At 39.2% G+C, this 19008-nt stretch overlaps 1 protein-coding gene across 1 annotated transcript in view; it reads left to right on the forward strand.

Moving 5' to 3' along the window:
* RNF17 (ring finger protein 17) overlaps positions 1–18986 on the forward strand; it is a 40780-nt gene extending 21794 nt beyond the window's left edge. The window contains exons 21-37 of the mRNA XM_058800013.1: positions 210–327; positions 1871–2092; positions 3047–3197; positions 4190–4308; positions 4907–4997; positions 5827–5942; positions 6268–6575; positions 7658–7821; positions 8607–8726; positions 11114–11194; positions 11775–11900; positions 14216–14320; positions 14960–15110; positions 16037–16172; positions 17385–17574; positions 17901–18002; positions 18897–18986. Coding sequence (XP_058655996.1) covers positions 210–327; positions 1871–2092; positions 3047–3197; positions 4190–4308; positions 4907–4997; positions 5827–5942; positions 6268–6575; positions 7658–7821; positions 8607–8726; positions 11114–11194; positions 11775–11900; positions 14216–14320; positions 14960–15110; positions 16037–16172; positions 17385–17574; positions 17901–17999 — 2297 coding nt within the window. The 3' untranslated portion in view covers positions 18000–18002; positions 18897–18986. The remainder of the gene's footprint in view (positions 1–209; positions 328–1870; positions 2093–3046; positions 3198–4189; positions 4309–4906; positions 4998–5826; positions 5943–6267; positions 6576–7657; positions 7822–8606; positions 8727–11113; positions 11195–11774; positions 11901–14215; positions 14321–14959; positions 15111–16036; positions 16173–17384; positions 17575–17900; positions 18003–18896) is intronic.
* Positions 18987–19008: the final 22 nt, after the last annotated feature.

The raw sequence follows: 19008 nt of genomic DNA on the forward strand, positions 1-19008 counted from the left end.
TGTGATTATTGGTGTATTTTAAGTTAATTTTATGCATATGTGCAAAACTGAGCATCTGTATGTTGTTGGTGTTCAGAATCAATTATTTTGTACATCAAATATAATTTTGGAGAATTCTGTCTTTTGGCATTATTTGTCATTGCTCTAAAACCAGAGTCTTCACACTGTCATTGATTGCCACTAATTATGTTGATATTATTCATTCACAGAAATTTTAGATAATAATGTCTTGTCTATTGAGCTCTTCAATGCCTCTGCTGATAATGGGAAAAAATTCAGTATTAACTGCCAGCTAGTTGAGGAAGACTTAGCATCCTACATACCTGGGTAAATACATTGTGCATTACTTTTAAAGTATTTGGAAATACATAATTTGTGTATTGAAACTGGTGTTGGTGTGTCACCTCCTGTGGCTGGAATTTACCACATATGTGATAACTTGATTTAAGATCTCATCCATCAGCTGGTGTACTTTAGAGTATAACTGCAGTTCAATAGTTAAATTCTCAAACTAAATCTTAACTAATGTATTGAAGTTGTACCTGTGAAAAAACTTGAAATCAAATGTTTGCCTTGTACTTGTAGTGTCCCTAAGTGCCAAATCTTGCCCAAGTGTTCACTGTTAAGGTTCCCATTCCCATTTAGTAAGAAAAAGAATTTGTGTCTTAAACCTGCACATATGGTGAGTCACCCCTTTGGGAGATCTGTTACTAGAAAACACTTGGGTAACAGACTGCAACAGAAGGGTTGGGAAGACAGCAGAGTTGGGAAGTATCATAGATAATCCATGGGCTATATAATTCATGAAAATCTGTAGTTAATATTCAATTAATCATTTTTGAATACTGATGGAAATATATCATTAAATGAGAAGTTTTCATTCCAAAAGGAAATTCCTGAATTTGCTTTTTTTAGGAGGAAGCATGTAAGTGGATTTTCTCTCCTAGCTCAGAAATGTTACTAAATCTTAATAACACTCTAATACTGTCATAGTCACAATTTTTAGTAAGATTTTTGTAAGTTACGCAGCCTGAACAGCTAAGTTGGTTTTTCCCTGTCACAAAGGTATTTTGTTGTGTCCCATCTGTACTTAGATGCCTGCTGCCAGCCTTCACTCAAGGGAGTATATTCCTTTGCCCTAAGTTGTTGTGTAACACTGATCCCTTGATTAAGGTGGATTTTATGATCCCTTACTCACTCCCCTTCTTCAGTTGGTCTGGGGAGAAAATAAAAGAAATTTGAAAACTCATGGGTCAAAATAAAGAAATCACTTACCAAGTACTGTTGCAGGCAAAACAGACTTGATTTTACTTAGTTATTACTAATTAGCATAAACACTGAATTACTAATTCGGGCATTGGTACACAGAAGACAAAGATTTATGGCAGCTACCCTCCCCCTTTCCCAGGGTCAAGTTTATTCCAAGCAGCTCCCATTCCTCTCCTGGACTGGAGTTACACTCAGCATTCAGGGAGGCAGGGAGTAGTGCAGGGAGTTGGGGTCAGGACACAGCAGTTTATCCGTGCTGCTCCTTCCTTCTTTTCTTCTTGTGCTTTAGAATGGACCCCCCCAAGCCTTTGTCCCTTATTCTGTGGGGCAGGAGGCCCACTCCAGATGTTCTGTTCTTATGGGCTTGGTGTTCCCTGTGCTATCTCTTCTCTTCCCTGAATGTAGAGGGATCCCTTCTGAAGGAGAATAAAAATGTTACTATCATTAGTGTTTCAGAAGTAGCACTTATGACTGTTCTTGTCTAGGCTACAACTCACTTTCTGCACATTGAATGATTCCTGTTATTTTGTTGTTGAGCCTTTTTCACTTCATTTAAAATCTGTTTAGATTTTCTATTCTAACTATTTTGTGCTCTTTACAGGTACACTGAAAAAACTGAAATAAAGCCTAAAGAAATATGGGATGATCCTCTAGAAGAAATTTCTAGAACCTCAGAAGCTTTTATTCCCACAGACATGGAATCTGTGGATGAAGGAGATTTCAGATCACTTTGTAACAAGGAGTTAGATGGGAGGATTAGTCATGTTGTGTCTCCTAGTAAAATTTTTGTACAATTGCTGGCATCAGAAGATATATTGAAAAGGTACTGAAATTCAAAGAACTTCACTTTAGTTAAAGTGTCCTTATTACAAAGTGGTGAAGTATAGTTAGAACAAACTCTGATGAGAGTTGCATTTGATACTGTGTACTTCTTGAAGGCTGCTGACTTACTTGCCTTTGTTGAGGAAGGTATAGGAGCAGAAGAGAAGTTGGTACTATATTGTGGCTTATTAAATAGTTCTGATTCCAAATTAAGTATATGGTCTCACTTGTATTTCAAATCAGTTTTATTGTAGTAAGTATTGGAGCCTGATGAATGCAACACTGTCCAAAAAGATTAAATATTCCTGCTCTTTCTTCTCTCCTTCCTGTTCCCTCATTAGAAATCTGGTCAAATAAAACCTGTATCCCAAGTCTAAGAATTTCCTATTAGTGGTAGTAGCAGGGGTTTTTTTTCAAAGTGTTTCCAGTACCCTGTTAGGAAGTTTGAACACAATTTCTAGACACAGTGTATATCAGCCTGCCTTTGGTAGATATTTAGGTATCATTTAGGTAGTCATGCCTACTCTTTGGAAATAGTTAGAAGAGTCTGTCATGGTTTAGTGCAGGTTGCTTATGTATTTTTTATCTTTCAATTTTCATGGCTGTAACTGCGTAAACTACCATTTATGTAGTCATGACATTGAGGATCACACTCTCAAACTGTCAAGAGAAAACAGTGTAGTTTTCAAATAGTGCCATACAAAGCACTCAGGATTGCTCAGATTAATTCCAGTGTCTAAGTTAACATGATAGGTTTACAGACTTTTAATCAGCATGCGTGTGTTTTGTAACTCCTATTTCATGTATTTCTAACATGTCAGAAAGAAAAGCTGCAGCACTGTACATCTGTTAAAACAGTACAGCTTCACTGTATGCTAGTTAAATACTGACTGAATAAGCCTTTTATTTACTGCATTACATTTTATCAGTAGAAAAACGTTTTTTTTAATGTCAGATTACAGGAGGAGATGGCTTCCATCTACAGAGAATCCCAGCCACAGTCTGTGAAGTGGGAGAAGGAAATGCACTGTGCTGTTTATGTACACGATGTGGGACAGTGGCAGAGAGGTCAGATAAGCAAGATTGTCTCTGAAACAAGTGCAGAGGTAAAGCTCTTATCTTAACAGGGTTCATACTTTTATTTTTAAACTTGAAAGCGTTCACTGATTAAAATAAGGTCAAATCTTTGTTTCTTTCTTCTGTGTTCATGTTTTCTCACAACCTTTTGCTTTTGTTGAGTTTAACTATTTCTGTACATTGCTGCAAATCAGTTGAGTGTCTTGTCAAACTTCAGGTGCCTTTAGCAGGGAATCTGGTAGTTGAGGAAGACTCATGAGGTTGACTCTTTATTTACACTGCCGTTTGGAACATGGCAGAGATTCCCAAGCTATAGTCTAACGATTCATTTTAGATTCCAGCAGATGTGTGAAACTGAGGGTTACAGTAATTCAAACTTAATGATCCTTGTTAGAAGAGGGAGCCAGTTGAACCAAGTGCAACACCACAGGATCACATGTAGTCAGGCAGCTGCATGAACCCTAAACTGATGCTGATGCACCGTGCCGTGTAGCTATAACACTTTCCACAGTAACCTCACACAGCACTGCTTGAAACATGTTCTGTTGTACCAGTTTGAAAATAATGAGCACCAGAAAAAGCATTTTGTGATTGAATAGTTAGATGTCTCTATAGGAAGAATGGCTTTTTGCTCATACAGGTAATCCAGCACTGGATTGCTATTTTACTTCAGTTTGCATCATCTGCTTTCTGAGCCCAGGAGCCTTCAAACAGCTATTTAACCCCATCAGAATAAAAAGCAGGGGGTGGAGGGAGAGCTATTTCAGTGTTTCTTGGTTTACCAAAAAGTCAGTAAAGTTGTTTAACCTCCTTTGAGCACATTTGTATGGTTTGTCCCTTTGCTGTGCTGTGGTAGTCGCTTGAGTTGTGGTGAAGTATTTCAGTGCAAAAGGCATTTATTAAATCCCAGTTATGTTTGAACTTTTTTTAACCTCGGCAGGGACGCTTTGAGTTATCATTTCTTACAGATAACAGCATGAGAGGAGGTTTTTTCTGTTTTGTGGTTTCTTGCCTGTAACAGGTACTACTTTATGATTCTGGAGCTGAAAAAACGGTGGAGGTCAGCTGTCTAAGAAAACTTGAGGAAAACATGAAAACCATCAGGATGTTAGCAATGGAATGTTCACTGACAGAAATAAGGTAGCCTTTCCCTTATACCGAGTGGCAGCAATAGAAACTGATGTACCTTTGTTAGCACTGATTATGTAAGATTTGGATGTGGTTTGCTTTTTGAATAAAGTGGGGTGCTGGCTGTGATTTATTTAATTAAGGTTTGGAGTTTTTTTCTAAGGGTTATACTGTATTGTAGTAAAGCAGAAACTGTTCTGTAGAAATAAATAATATTTATAGGTTGAGTTACAAAATAGTGAACAGATCTATTTCATTGAATACTTTCTTTCCTTGGCTCAGAATTTGAGATGAATTGGATTTCCTGAAACAGTACAGAAGGTCTCTTTTCTAGACTGTTTTGACAGGTGTCATAACTTCTAGAACTCATGATCCTCCTCATTTTGAAATTCTGGGTTTGTGGTTTTTAATTTTTCTGGTTGTAGAGATCCAGAAATTAATAATGATTTTGTTACTCTTGACTGTAGTAGAGATTTTTTTTTTTTTTTTAACAGTTTAGGCAGTTTAGAAAAAAAGCCAAGTTTTTGGTAGAGGGAGGAGTTGGTGGTTATACTCAGGAGATGCCAACCTCTTTTGTTGTACCTAGAGGTTATCATTTGTTCTATGTTAGACCCACAGGTGGAAGCACGCAGTGGACAGCAACAGTGTGTGAATGCTTGTCCTATTACCTAACTGGAGCACAAGTGAAGATAGTCATACAGGTTTGTAATCAAAACCAGTGGTATTTACAAAATTCCTGTCATACTGTCTGTTAATTTGGATTTTTTTCTGAAGATTTTATCTTTCAAAAAATCATTAATAAAACTTGTATAGCTGTTTGCTCTGGGGGAAAAGGTGCTTTCTTCTTTCTGCTTTACTCTTGTTATTCACTGAAGCATTAGAGCAGTTGGCTGCCCAGTGTGGAGAGAACTTCATCTTTGATGTGTTTGGTTATTGAGTAGTAGATGTATCTTTGGGATCACTGGATGCTGACAGCCTTTATGGACAGATAAGCAAGCTGCTCAGGTTTTTTATGAGAATTATTTCAGCAGCTACTTTGCTAGTTTTCAAGCCTCAGAGACTGGAAGAATTAATCCAGTGCTGTATGAATATCATTAGTAATTTATCTCTTCCACGGTTTAAAAAAAAAGATTATTGGAAGGGTTTGATTTGTTCAGTGTCTGTTATCTGCTGCCAGTGATATTTTACAGTGTGTGTGGAAATAAAAGCAGTGATGAGTGGAGTCATTTATGCATGGGTTTAAATCTCCTGCTGTAAGACAAGTGTTTGGCACTTGATTCTATTAAAAAAGCTCAGAGGAAAAGCAAGCTTTTACTCTACAAGTCTTTTTAATGTCATGTGTAGATAGAATAGTTGGTAAAATCATTGGAACTGTCATATGGATTAAATAAATTTCTGTCTTCTCATGTGGGCACCAGTTGTTCAAGGATGTCTGATTGACAGTCAGTACCAATAAAATGAAAAATATGCCTGTAGTTTAGAGGAAATGCATATTTGTTGTACGTTGTCCAGCTCTCCCATTTTTTCCAGGAAAATGTTGTGGGTTGTGCATTGCCAGTGAAAATTCTTTGCAAAGATGAAGCAGGAAAAATGACTGACACTTCTGAATACCTTATTGAGCAGGGTTTGGCTCTTAGAAACAGAAGGTTTGGATAATTTTCTTTTGTATTCTCTCAGACTCTGATGTTCATATTTGACAAAACTAATAAAATCAAAAAATTTCGATTGTGTTCTACAGTTCTAGCAACAGAACTCCATCTTCAGTGGACTTACTTACAATGTTTTATAACGAGTATAATGTTATTTATTGTATCCATGGCACATTGCAGTTCTCTAAGTTTGTAGATGAGATGCTTGACAGTATTTTGAGATACCTTTGCCACTTCTGTGTGTTACTTGTATTATTTTGTAGTTTTGCACTTTTGAAGTTCTCTGTCAGTTAATACATTGATATTTGATTGAATCTTCTAGAACTGGTAAAGCCAATGGGGCTTGTTCAGTTTCCAAGGAACATCTTGAAGTACATTTTGAGCAGGAGAACACACAGCTGGGTGGTTGTAATTCCAAAATTGCATATGAAAGAAGCAGGACTGTTCCAGAGGAAAACACCACTATTTCAGAGAGTGAACAAAAATCACTCAAAATGCACGAGCCACTGCCTGGTCCAGAAATGGAGGAAGTGTATAAATCTCCCATTGTTCCTGAAGCAAAAGTTTTCCAGGCTGTAGTGAGTTGTATTGGAGGTGATGGAACTATTTATATAATACCAAAATCATTTGGTGAGTTTATGTAGAATAAAATACATTTATGAATCTGAGTGCTCTTGGGTATCAGATTTTATGCTGGAACACCTATGTGGTCTGGAAGATTCCTCTTGGGAGGTGATGTCTTTGGTGTGAGGGGCAGGGATTCTCTCCTTAAATCAGCTTTTCTGTCCTCCCACCCTCCCAAGCAATCCAAAAACCCAAAGCACTTGGATAGGCAGATGACTTGACTTTCTTCTCTGTACTGTAATGGGTAAAGCAGCAAGTGCTTTATTTTGTAATGTTGACTGATCAAGTAAATGTAGTAATTGTCTTCAAAGTGATGCAGATACAGTCATAAAGGTTCTTGGAAGTTAGCTTGGTTCTCAGATACTGCTGTATTTTTTTTTCCTGCAGTTTAAGCTCAGTACAGTTTCTTCAGGCTCTTTATTTGCATTGTGATACATTCTGTATCTCACAATGTTTCCTGTTTATGTTGCTTGAAAGAATTTCATTTTCTTCTGACTGATGCAGTGTCACTCCTCAGTTCCATGTTAGTATATTGTGCTTTAGAGAAATATTTATGTATGAGAACATTAATTCTATCTTTTTTGTTCTATAAGTGCATTTAACTACTAGATTATGTAACTTTTTATTCCTAAACCTTTGAAATTCAAAGTTCTTGCTGTATGTAGGCTGTACCATAGCAGGAGAGGTTCTTCTGGGCACCTCTTCTGTGTTGTTTCATGGTGTCCTACCACTAAAACAGTGCTTTGAGAGTTGTTGTCTTGTTCATGCTTTGTTTTGCTCTGATATAGTGATGCCTAGGTGTCACTTCCAAAATTTACAGACTCTTCTACAAGTTCTTCTGAGATGAGAATTCAGAATTTCTAATGGCTTCAGAATTGGAAATGCAGTTTACTGTTAGTAACTCTTCTGCATATACTAGATATTAAACATACATATTGTATCACTGTTGGGAAATAGATTTTTAATGCTGCACATGTGTTTGTTTATACATGTCATCTGCATCTGATGGAGTTTAGTGATGGAAATATTTTGCATGAATGTTAGAGACTATTCTTAATCTCTTTTTTTATTTCACCTCCTTTCCCAAGAAACTGCACTAAACAAATTGATGGCTGAAATACAAAATACCTTCAAGGGCCTTGGTCTCCTGATACCCTACTGCTGGAAGAAGGGAGAAGCCTGTGTTGTAAGGGGATCAGACACTGTGTGGTATCGAGCTAAAATTGTGGAAGTCAGCAGTAGTACTCTGCAGGTAAGTTTGATTGTATGGGGTAAGGGGAGAGGGTGTATGTGTATCTGCATATGTGTGTTTAAAAAAGGTATGTAATTCAATCCTGTAAAATAAATAATGGATTTAACATTTTTTCATTCAGCTGACCTGTGCAGTTGTTCATTCTGCTTAAAAGTGCGGATTGCTGTCCTCATTTTTACATTTATTTTAAATATCATTTTTACCTATTTCAGTTGTCACAGTTTTTCCTGTAGTTTCCCTAGTAATGATTAATTTTCTTAAGTAAAAAGCTGCTCTTGATTTCCTGTAAGTAATCCCTTTTAGGTTATTTATTTTGCTGTTCTTACCATTTGTGGAATGCTTTGAAAACAATTAGGTTTAGAATACCATACCTGCCCTAATCCCCACCCAAAAAGTATTGGCTGTCTGTTTTGAATTCTTTCTGCTGCAAAGGTGTAGAACCTTCTTCTCATTAGCAGTTCATCTTACCTGAGCTGTTGAGTCTGCTCCTGACTTTTGAATGCAGATTGAAAAATCGATCCTAATTCCTAATTTTTTTCCTTTATATTTTAAACTGGTTATTTCACAAAAGGTAGCAATTCTTGCAAGAGAAGTTTATAAACTGAATTTCTTACCTGCCACTGCACTTTTTTAAATCTTTTCTTGCTTTTTCCCTTTGTCACATCACTTACCATCGAACCATTATTCTTTTTCCTCCATAAAAGTAATGCTGTAAGCAAATGCATTCCCTTACTAAACTTAAGTATTTCAGGAATTATTTCAGGAAAGCTTTGCATTTCCTGTAGGTACAGTACATAGATCGTGGTTACATAGAGAGCATTCCTCAGTGTCACCTGTATCCAACTACATTCTACACTGGCATTCCTCCCTTTTGCATCCCATGCCAGCTCTACAAGACGCTGCCGGTGAGTAGTGGCACATCCCTGTGTTGGTGGGTGCTTCTCAAATCAATACCCTGCCTGGTCAGGCTGGGAGGAGTGCTGGTGTCTTCTCTTGGCTGCGAGGATTCAGAGGAGAGATGATGAGGATTGTTTCAGCAGGTCCTTGTCAGGGCCCAGCAGGTTTGCTTTAGGAGGGGACCATGCTTGAAAGGCAGCTGTCAGTGGAGTTAGACCTTTGTGAGACAGCACACTGCAGGCTTGGCAGGGGATACTCTGAAATAATAATTCAGTTTGCAACAGCACAAACAAAAAGTAAGTCCTGGATTTCTTAATGCAGAATGGCCAGACAATCTGAAATTGTCAAGTCCTGCAAAACTGTGTTTCTAACATTCTGATCTTGGCTGTGTAGGAAACAATCTATAAACTAATACAGCTGAATTGTTTTAGGGGTTTTTGTCAGTAAGTAATTGGTGTGTAAATAACATCTTCACATACCATCACACCTTGCTTACTCTGAATGGTGCACTTAGTAAAAGTGACATACTGAAGTTACCAGCTTACTTTTGTTGCTGGAAATAGTTAAACTGATAGAGTAAGGAAGGCTGCAGGGGGGGTGGGGCAGGGACAGGTAGCAGACCTGCCAGGGAAAGGTAGCATGCCCAGGTAGGAAAGCTCCTGCAGCAGGTGGTGAGAGGGCTGTGCAGCATCAGGGAGGCTGAGGAGGGGTTGGATGGCTGATTCCAAGTGCAGTCTGCAGTGAACCCGCAGCCAAACAGCCAGAAACCCTCCCAGCAGCACATGTGGAACAGAGAAGGGGCAATAATGCAGAAGAATGGAAGCTTGCAATGGCAAGGGCCTGCAAGAAGAAGAGATTTTCCACAGAGTGTGAGGTGTTCCTGCAGCACTGCTCCCTCACTCTGCCGGCTGATGAGGGCAGAGCTCTCACATCAGGTGAGACGCCAGGGCTGAGGAGGGCAGCACCCTCTGCTCCCCGTGTAACCCCCAGTGCAGCTGACAAAAGGCTCCAAGGAGATGGAGACAGGAATGGGTGCTCCCTTCAGGGAGGTTCAGAGGAGCCCATGTGCTGACCCAGCACTCTCTAGAGAGGGATGGTGCTCCTGCCTCTTTGTACTGGGGACATTGCTGAGAGGCTGCCAGGCCCTGTACAGTCCTCTCCCTGTTACCCAGTGCCAGGAGTTAGTTATCTACTCCTGTTGACACCAGTGATACCCCTCAGACTGCTCCTGGCTGTATCTGCAGGGGTTATCTGTAGATCCCAAGAGTGCTTGTAGGGATCTGTGGCCTGCCAGTAGTTTTTTCATCAGTCCTGTCTGGCAGAGGGAAGGGCCTTGAAAGGTTCACTCCAGTCTGGTAAGTTAAGAAATCATAAATGTTGCCACAGCCAGTGGTTGGGCTGCTTGGATGATGGCACTCACTTCAAGGAGCCTGCTCTGTTGGTGTCCTGTGGGGCCCATGTCCCAGGGAAGAAGAGCCATTTTGGTCCATAGGTGTGCCAAGCCTGAAGAGGGATCACAGATCAGGAGACCACCAGTGGGAGCAAGTCCAGGGAAGGGCAATGAAGATCAGAGGGCTGGAGAACCTCTCCTATGACAGGCTGAGAGAGTTGGGGCTGTTTGTCCTGGAGGAGACTCCAGGGAGATCTTGAGCACCTTGCAGTACCTAAAGGGGCTACAGGAGAGCTGGGGAGGACTCCTTGTAAGCTCATGGAGTGATAGGACCAGGGGGATTATCTTCAAAGTGACAGAGGGCTGGTTTAAACTTGGTACTAGGAAGAAAATCTTCACTACAAGGGTAGTGAGACATGGAAACAGGCTGCCCAGGGATGTTGTTGATGCCCCATCCCTAAAGTGTTCAAGGCCAGGTTGGAGGGGGCTTGGAGCAATCTGGTCTAGTGGAAGGTGCCTCTGCCCACAGTAGAGGGCTCAAATTTGATCTTCAAGGTCCTTTCTAAGCCAAACCAGTCTATGATTCTGTGAAAGACAGGCTTGTAAGCACACAGGTTGGACAGCAAACAGATACATCAGAGAATAAAAGTATTTAAGGTATTCTGTCCTTTGTTGAGTATTATCTTAGATTCTGTTGGTATTTAGATTATGATTCAGACAATTTTGTACATGTACATAATTGCATACATAGTATTGGTTAGATTTGGCAAGCAGCATCTCTTTCTAAGCCATTTCAGGATCTGAAAATTGTGGGTTGCGTTGTCACTTGAATTATAATGCATCAAGTAGTAGATAATATTTAAATGATTGTAGACAACTCAAACTAATGTGTCTTCTAGTCAGATTTCTTTTTTAATGGTTGTGTATTTCCATCTACCCTAAGAATTGGAAGAATATTACTTGTTAGCATCTTAATGTGTTGGTTTCTTGCTTTTCTCCAAATAGATTGGAAATTTTTGGCAGCAGGAGGCAGTAGAATACCTTCAAGAACTTCTCAAAAATGAAGAGGTTGAAATTCATGTTAAGGTAGCCTAATTTATTCATAGATGTGAAATTAAACCAAGTTTTGTTGTCTTTTTCCTTTTAACTGGCACTAGGAATGGTACATGAGGGAGTATAGCAGTAAATGCAATTCTTAGACAAAAGAAAAAGCACAACTAAACTTACTTCTCCTGTGACTTTACCTTTATTATAGTTTTCATGCCTTAAATATGTCCATTAGAGTTAGTGCTGTTTTTTCACCCTGTTCATGTTGAGTTGTCATTTTGACAAGTAACCTACCTATTGGCAGCATAAATTGTTCTAAATTCTATTCTAAGTGATAAAATTCTAACATCATTTATTAAAATTATAAGGAAGCACATTGTCTGTATTGTCTGAAAACAAGCCATTTCAGACAGCTTAATGATAAATTGTGAAGGGGAAGGGTTTGAGTGAGCAAACACGGGATAATATTTCAGTGTTAGGATGAGCAATTGGTGCTTCCATATCAGAAAGCGATATTCCTATTTATGTTACAGCTGATGAGGTTTGAATTTCTTGGTCACTGCATCTAAAACTTCAGCCACTATTACTGTTACAGTCCTGTTTTGTCCTGTGTAAATAGGAGTTACCAGATAACCCATGGGGCAAGCTGTCCATCAGCCTGTATTTTGGGGGCATGTCACTGTCATCCTTCATGGCATACCAGAGGTACTGTGTTGCTGAAGATTGCCAGGACATAGAAAAGCTGGTGAGACTTGTGTGTGTGTGTGTCCCCCTTTTGCTGTTGCTGTTCTACCTTTGGAAAGATTATTCAGTTGCTTGTTGTGACCTAGGAGGATTTGTTACTTTTTTTAATATTTCTGTGTGGTTTTGTGCTGTAAGCAGCAGTAGGACTGAGCACACAGGTCTGCAGCACAACATGGGGGAGCTACAATGTGCTGATAAGACTCTGTGGAATAAAAAATTGCCAATAGTTTGTTCATAGACTCTGTAATGAAAAGAGATTTTTGCACTTCTGTTTAAAGTCTAGTTAGCATTCCTCTAGAACACTACAAATAGGGTGATACTTTTAGCACTTGAAGGGATTAGTTATTCATAGAAATATATCCAAGGATGGAGTAAATTAAATCAAGTATTTCATCGTAAAGCCAGTGATTTATAGGGGAGTTACTTAGGTTCTTTATTCCAAGAGTCTGGCACATCTCCCCTAAAGATCATCAGGTAAGATTGAAGTTTCCACCTAACTTCATTTTCTTAACACAAAAACTCCATACATAAGTAATTTCTCTGTATTTGTTTTCATTTTTTTTTGTTCCTTGAAATCTGAGGATCAGGTTTATTTAAATTGTTAAGACTTTGTTACTGCACTTTCCTCTTAATTCTGTTTAAGTCTGCCAATGTACTTTTCATTTGCTTCAGAAAATAATTTTCCAGTACAGAGTCTGCTGCTGTCACTGCTGGTGCAAAGCTCGAGTTGTCTGCCACTGGGCTCATGATGCAGTTAGAAAAATCCCTCAGTGTATATTAGAGCTGAGTAACCATGGAAAACCTCATTGTAAATCAATCTCTTGTTGCATTTTCATAAGGTCAGCACGACACACATCTTCAGCAAATTAAATATGGATCTGGAAATGAGATTGGTACCTTTAAGACAAAAATTAAATTTGGAAAACAAAAATAAAGCTGTGTAAAAAGGTTGCAGGCAAGAAGCATTCAGAAAGCCTGAAGTGCTTTCCTCAAGGAATAATTGCATTAAGCAGATCCATTCCAGGAATAAGTGACTCAGAACAACTTGTAAGAAAACAGACATCAGAAGTGTTCAGTTGTAGACCAGAAAAGAAGCAAGGTATCCAGAACTTGAGCTGAATCTCAGGAACAGCAGAAGTGGGAAGCAAACAGCTCTGAACACATTCAAACATAATCAGCTCTGGTTTTAGAGACTCGGCAGCCATGCTCACAAGACAGCTAAAGTGCATTATTTTTACATAAGGTGTAACCACTATCTATTCTTTTATTCTATAGTTTTGTAACTTTATTTCACAGCTTCAGATCAGTGATTTGGGAGGAGTTAAGCTGATAAGGACTTCATTCTATGTTGTGAGCCTTGCAGCTGCTAACAGTGGCTTATGCAGGGCTCAGTGCACCGTTGCTGCAGTGTCTCTGTCTTTGAGATGTGCTTGCCTTGCACTGCACTGATGAGTTAGGAGCTGGTCTTTGTTACCATAGGACAATCCTAGCTTAGGCACTAGCCTGGCATTCCTGGTAGGGCAGTAGGATGTTGGAGAATGCATCAGAATCTCCAGGTGTGCTGAGCTTCACAGCAGTGACTCTTATTCCAGGTGTGTGTGTCCAAGTGTAGTCAGGTGGCTCCCAACTCACACTGCTCCTGATAGTTTTGCAGAAATCTGCCATTCAGTTTGTGTATCTGTGATTTAGTTAGACATCCTTTCTTTACTTGTTCAAAGTATGTACTTTGAATGGAAAAAAATCTTTTTTTTCCTAGCTAAGTTTGAGGAACATAATGATTTTTTGTACTGCATCCTCTGTGAGATCCTGCAAGGGAAACAAAGGGTCATAATTAATTGTTTCTTTTTCCAGTTACATATGTTGCTTCTGCTTTTCTCTTGGGGCATTAATGAATAGTGTTCCTCAAGTAAATGTGTAAAAATGTATTTTGGAGAAATTGTACATTTTGTAACACATCATGTTTTAAGTACAGGAGATAATACAAGCTGTTTTCATGACCTATGTTCTAGCTGAGCTGTGTGCCATATATCCAATTTAGTGCTCCAGGGTTTATTTTGTGGTGAACCAAATGCAGTAATGACATGTAGAATTCAAACTGTAAAATACATGGTTTTAAAAGATACACTGGACAATGCCATGCTGCTGAGAAAAATCTTTATCTGTACATTGCAATGTTGTTTTTTTTTCATCAAGAACACACTGCTTACTGTTATTTTACACCTTTTTAGGTATCTCCTTTGTACCAGAAGTCATAGCTAAGTTAGTTTCTGTTTTGTTATTCAGTATGATGCTCAGCTGAAGTCTGTCTTGGTCTAGGGGGTATTTGAAGGAGACCTTTCGCCCTCGTACCTGCTGCAACCACTGCCTGTTCCAGGAGAAACCTTTCCTGTCACAGTTACCCACCTGGTGTCCCCCAAGGAGGTCAGTGTGTCTCACATCTCACATGCTGCACTCCACTGAGCTGGTGAAAAGGGGAGCACAGATGGCAATCTCATAGCATTAGAGCCTGCAAAATGGTCCTGAGCTATTGGTGCAGGGGGCTGTGTGGGGCAGCTCTCTGGATGAACACTGTTGAAATAACCTCATAGGTGGGGCAGTGAAACACTAATTGTTTCTCTAGAAAAAAATTAATTTAAAGAATTACACTACTGCAGTCTGGTAATTTTGGTGGGGTTTTTTGGTAAATTTTTTTTTTTTTAAATAAAAAAAAAAATTAGTATTTTTGCAGTCTGGTAATCTGGTATATTTTTTAATAAGAAAATAGGTTGTTGGAATTTAGGTTGTGGCAGAACAATAGTGAATTTTTGTTTAAGCCCACACAGTTTCCTGGAGTTCTGCCCAATCTCTCAGGCAAAAGGCAGAATGTCATGTGCATTGATCAAATAAAAGATTCCTATGTGGACTTTGAACAATGAAATAGAGAAGAAAGGGGAGCAAGGAGATGCTGAACCTTTCAAAGATGGTATCTGGATTAAAAGTAATCTTTCAGTAATGGTTGGAATTCCTCATTCCTAAGTTAACTGCAAAAAATAGTAACATCAGAGCCTTTTCTTTACATAGGTTTATATTTGTCTTGATTCTTCTGAGAACCTTACAAAGCACTCTGCCACAGAGAGATCTGCTAGCTGTGACTCAGAGAGCCTTAGTAAAGCCCTGAAGTGGTGCAATAAAATTGTCAAGACACTTCCTCACCTAACAAACTTCAAAAAAGGTATGTTCTGTTTATTTTCCCTGTTGTTTTGTGTGGATATTTAGAAAGCCTGAGTTTCCCTTTGTATTTCTATGTATCTTTAAAGAAAAGTTTTGGAGAGTAAGGAGTAAGATCACACTACAATTACATGATACACTGTAATATGTTTTTACTGTTCATTAAATTGAGGCTTTTGTGTCATTCTCCTCCACTGGAAAATGATGGACAGAACTCAGACTCCCAGTGCCTGTTAGAGTTATGAACTGACTTTAGATCCTGTTTGGCAGTAATAAAACCTTACCCTACAGGTACCTGTCACTGAACTGTGACAATTTTATTAAATATTAAAAAGACAAAAGTTATGTACAGAAAATAATGTCATAAATGTTGAGAGGTTGTGTGAGCCCTAAGGATCACCACTTTAATGTCCACAGCTGTTGGGCCTAAATTAACACAAGTATGGCTTTTTAAACCTGGTGAAGAAAGCAGTTCTCACTCATACTTGATTCTGCCAACTCATTAAACTCTGGGTGAGGTTTTAGGCATGATCTGCCTCCTGTCTTCCAGACATGTCTGTTCACCTGGAGATCAGTCTATTTACTGACTGGAGTGTGCACATGAGTCCAAGTTGAAAAGCTGGAACATTAAACTGTTTGGGTCACTATCTTTTAACCAAGCAATTTGCTGTTATTTCTCACCATTGCCATGTGAGGCAGAGAAACTTGACTTAAATTGCATAGCACTGCTTGGATTGGAATTCAGGTAGAATTAATTGGAGGATGCATGGAACAAAATTGTGGTTGTTTTCCTGTAGTATCTACAGTAGTAGATAAGGAAGAGGAGACTTAATCTTGGTCACAAAGTAAAGTGGATTTTCAGGATCAGTTTGTACTGCACTGAGTATTGTGGGGTGTTCTGTGATGGTTTTGGTTTTCTTTCTTTTACAGAACTGCCTTGCCTTGCAGAGTATGTGGATGGTTTATGGTATAGAGCAAAGCTCCTTTCTATTACACAGCTTGTGCCTGTTCAGATTCTGGTTCAGTTTGTTGACTATGGTACTTACTTAGTTGCCCCAACCAGCAGGTAAATAAGAAATAACTACATGTAAAATGTCTATGTGTATGTATGTATACACTTAAATCATAAAATATGTACTTAGAAATAAATATATGTGTGTTACATTTATTATAATTTTTTCTAGAACTATGTATATATATTTTTTACCATCATTTGCTATTGGATTTTAGTTAGAGAGAAAGTGGTTTGGCTGGTTAAATAATTTCTGTCTGTAGGATGTGGGGTTTGTGCACCTGCTTCTCTGTTTCAGGTTGTTCTGAGAAGCCCGTTATTATAATATCAGATTTCTCCATTATCTCCACTTACTTAACCTGTGAGTGGGCTCAGATTCTCAGGTGCAGAAGCAGATTAACCTTAGTCAAAACAAGGACTGAGCCCTCCAGGTTCAATCCTGTGTGACTGTCTTCTACACAGAAGACAGCTGGGGAATAAACTAAGGGATAAAGGAGTATCTGAGTGGGACACACCCTGCTCTGCCTGTGTGGCACATGGATGTTCAAATCCCTGTTCTGTGCAGTTCTGAGATGCTCTGGACTATTCCTGTGCTGACACAAATGTGTCTCAGACATCCCAGGCTTTTAGGGTTCCATAAGCCTGTCTGAATTTCTCATTAATTTCTATATATATACACACACATACGTACTGCTTAATCCCAATTACTTGCTCTCAAGCTTCTTGTGGAATGTACACATCCTTGCTGAAGATGATGCAGAAATGGGGATTTGAACAGATTTTGTGCTTTACAGTCTGTTAAGGTCTTGGGAGACAGTCTCTCCTGTTTCAGAGCTGCATTTCTCTGCTTCCCCTTTCCCTTGCTTCTTTAGAAAGATAAAGAATGGGGAGATGACAATGTAAACCCCAGGTACCTATTTCCAGCAGTGTGTCTAGAGCACATTCAGGTGTGAAGCATTTGGACCACAAAGGTTTGTGGAGCTGCACTGTGATTTTCACACTTAGATTCCTGTGCTGCAATCTGTGTTTGGGGTTCTGGGGAGGGGTCTCTGATGCTGGGCTGTTTTCTGATAGCTCTGTGCCAAGTCCTTCAGGGGGCCTGAGGAATTGTTGGGTCTGATGGTGGCATGTTTCTGTAGAGCAGGGACTCCAGTCCTGGTTCCCACTCCATAAAAGTGCTGTGTGAGCCACTCAGCCATCCTGCTGTCCTTACTGGCTGGTGGATTGCTGTGGGCAACGCTTCTCATTTTGTCACTTTGCTTTCAGGTTGCGTCACATACCTTGTCACTTGCTGAAGTACCCCGTGCAGGCAGTGCGAGTTCTGCTGGCTGGATTTAGACCTACTTCAGATGACAAAAACGTGGAAAGAATTCCTTATTCCCCAGAATGGAGCCTGAAAGCATTGTGGACCATGGTGGACTGTGTTGAAGGAAAGCGTCTCTCTGCTTCCATACTTGTAAGAAATGCCTTTTTTCCCCCCCCCCTCTGGTTCTTGCTGAGCCTAAAATTCTTTCTAGCAGTCTGATTTCTAAGTCTTTGTTTTACTGTGAATCCTCATAGTTTAAAATTGAAAACTATTTACCATGAAGGAAAGCTAAGAGAAAATGGTGTGATGTTCTCAATTCTGAAGTCACAAAGTTTCTGAGCATTCCTGTTATTTTAAAACCAGAGGTATTCTTTTTATATTCACGGTTCCATTTAGACAGTGAGTGTAGCCAGTAAAATCTTTAAGTATCAGCTTGAGGGTTTAAGTGTGTAACTGTCAACACTCTAATCTTTCAGACTGTTTCACCAGAGGTTACCATTTCTCTGTATGGAGATGACAAAAATCTGGTTCATCTGAAGCTGATAGAAATGGGTCTTGCAGAGTTGGATCAGTGACACGTAAGTACAGTGACCATGAACTACAAATTCATACCACTGGGGAGGGATGATTGCAGAAGTTCTAAGCAAAGTATAAACTGCCAGTAATGTGGACAACTAAAGTTTATTAGAGAAAAGATCCCTTCTGTCCACATATCCATTCTATTAGTAAAATATTTAACATAAACCAAAAAGTTGTTAATTTTTAACTTCTTTACATACCATTACTGAAACCCACAATTAAGGCACTGAAACAAAGAACCCTGGGGTGGTATAACATAAAGAGCTTCTGCTGCCAGTAACTGAGAAAGGCACTTTGCAGATGTGGCAGTGTACTCTGCCCAAACAATCAAAACTCATCTTTATTTTCTGCTTTTAATCTGTGTCAGGTGGTGCTCAGTGGTTGCTCAGGCAAACATGCATGCTAACATGCTGGTGTCCACATGTCTAAACAAACATGGACTATTTTAATGAAGAGCTTTATACTATGTGTATATTTTTCATTAGGGTTATGTGTTATCCATGGGAATATGTGTTATTGATGGGGAATACCAGGGACTTGGATTTTCAAATTTCTTGGCCAGCCTTGTTATGTCATTTTTCATTCCCCTTTATTTATTCCCATTTCCTTCCCATTTAGTAAGCACTCTTCTAGCAAGTGTGAACAGGTGATGTTCCTAACACTTTCTACTATTGGAATAGTGAAACTATATATCCACATTCAATTTTTTCTGGCCTTGGAGCCTTAAGTATTGTTCTGTGATACCTTCTCATAGGAGTAGATGGAACTCATTCATAGGGGTGAAGAATTAGATCAAAAGCTGATGCTGGGACATTTTTTCTGTTATCTTGTTCAAAGACTTGGAGGGAAGATCAAGTTTTATTATTGTGACATAACTCTTGTTTGTGTTTCAGGTTTATTTGGTGACAGACATTTCCACCCAGCACGAGATAGGGAAGCAAACAGCTGGGGCTGCATTACTGTCTTTGTTCTGGAACACGGTTGCATTGTTGCTGGTTTCTGTTT

The sequence above is a fragment of the Ammospiza caudacuta genome, chromosome 2 (assembly GCF_027887145.1).
Source record: "Ammospiza caudacuta isolate bAmmCau1 chromosome 2, bAmmCau1.pri, whole genome shotgun sequence".
NCBI lineage: Eukaryota > Metazoa > Chordata > Aves > Passeriformes > Passerellidae > Ammospiza > Ammospiza caudacuta.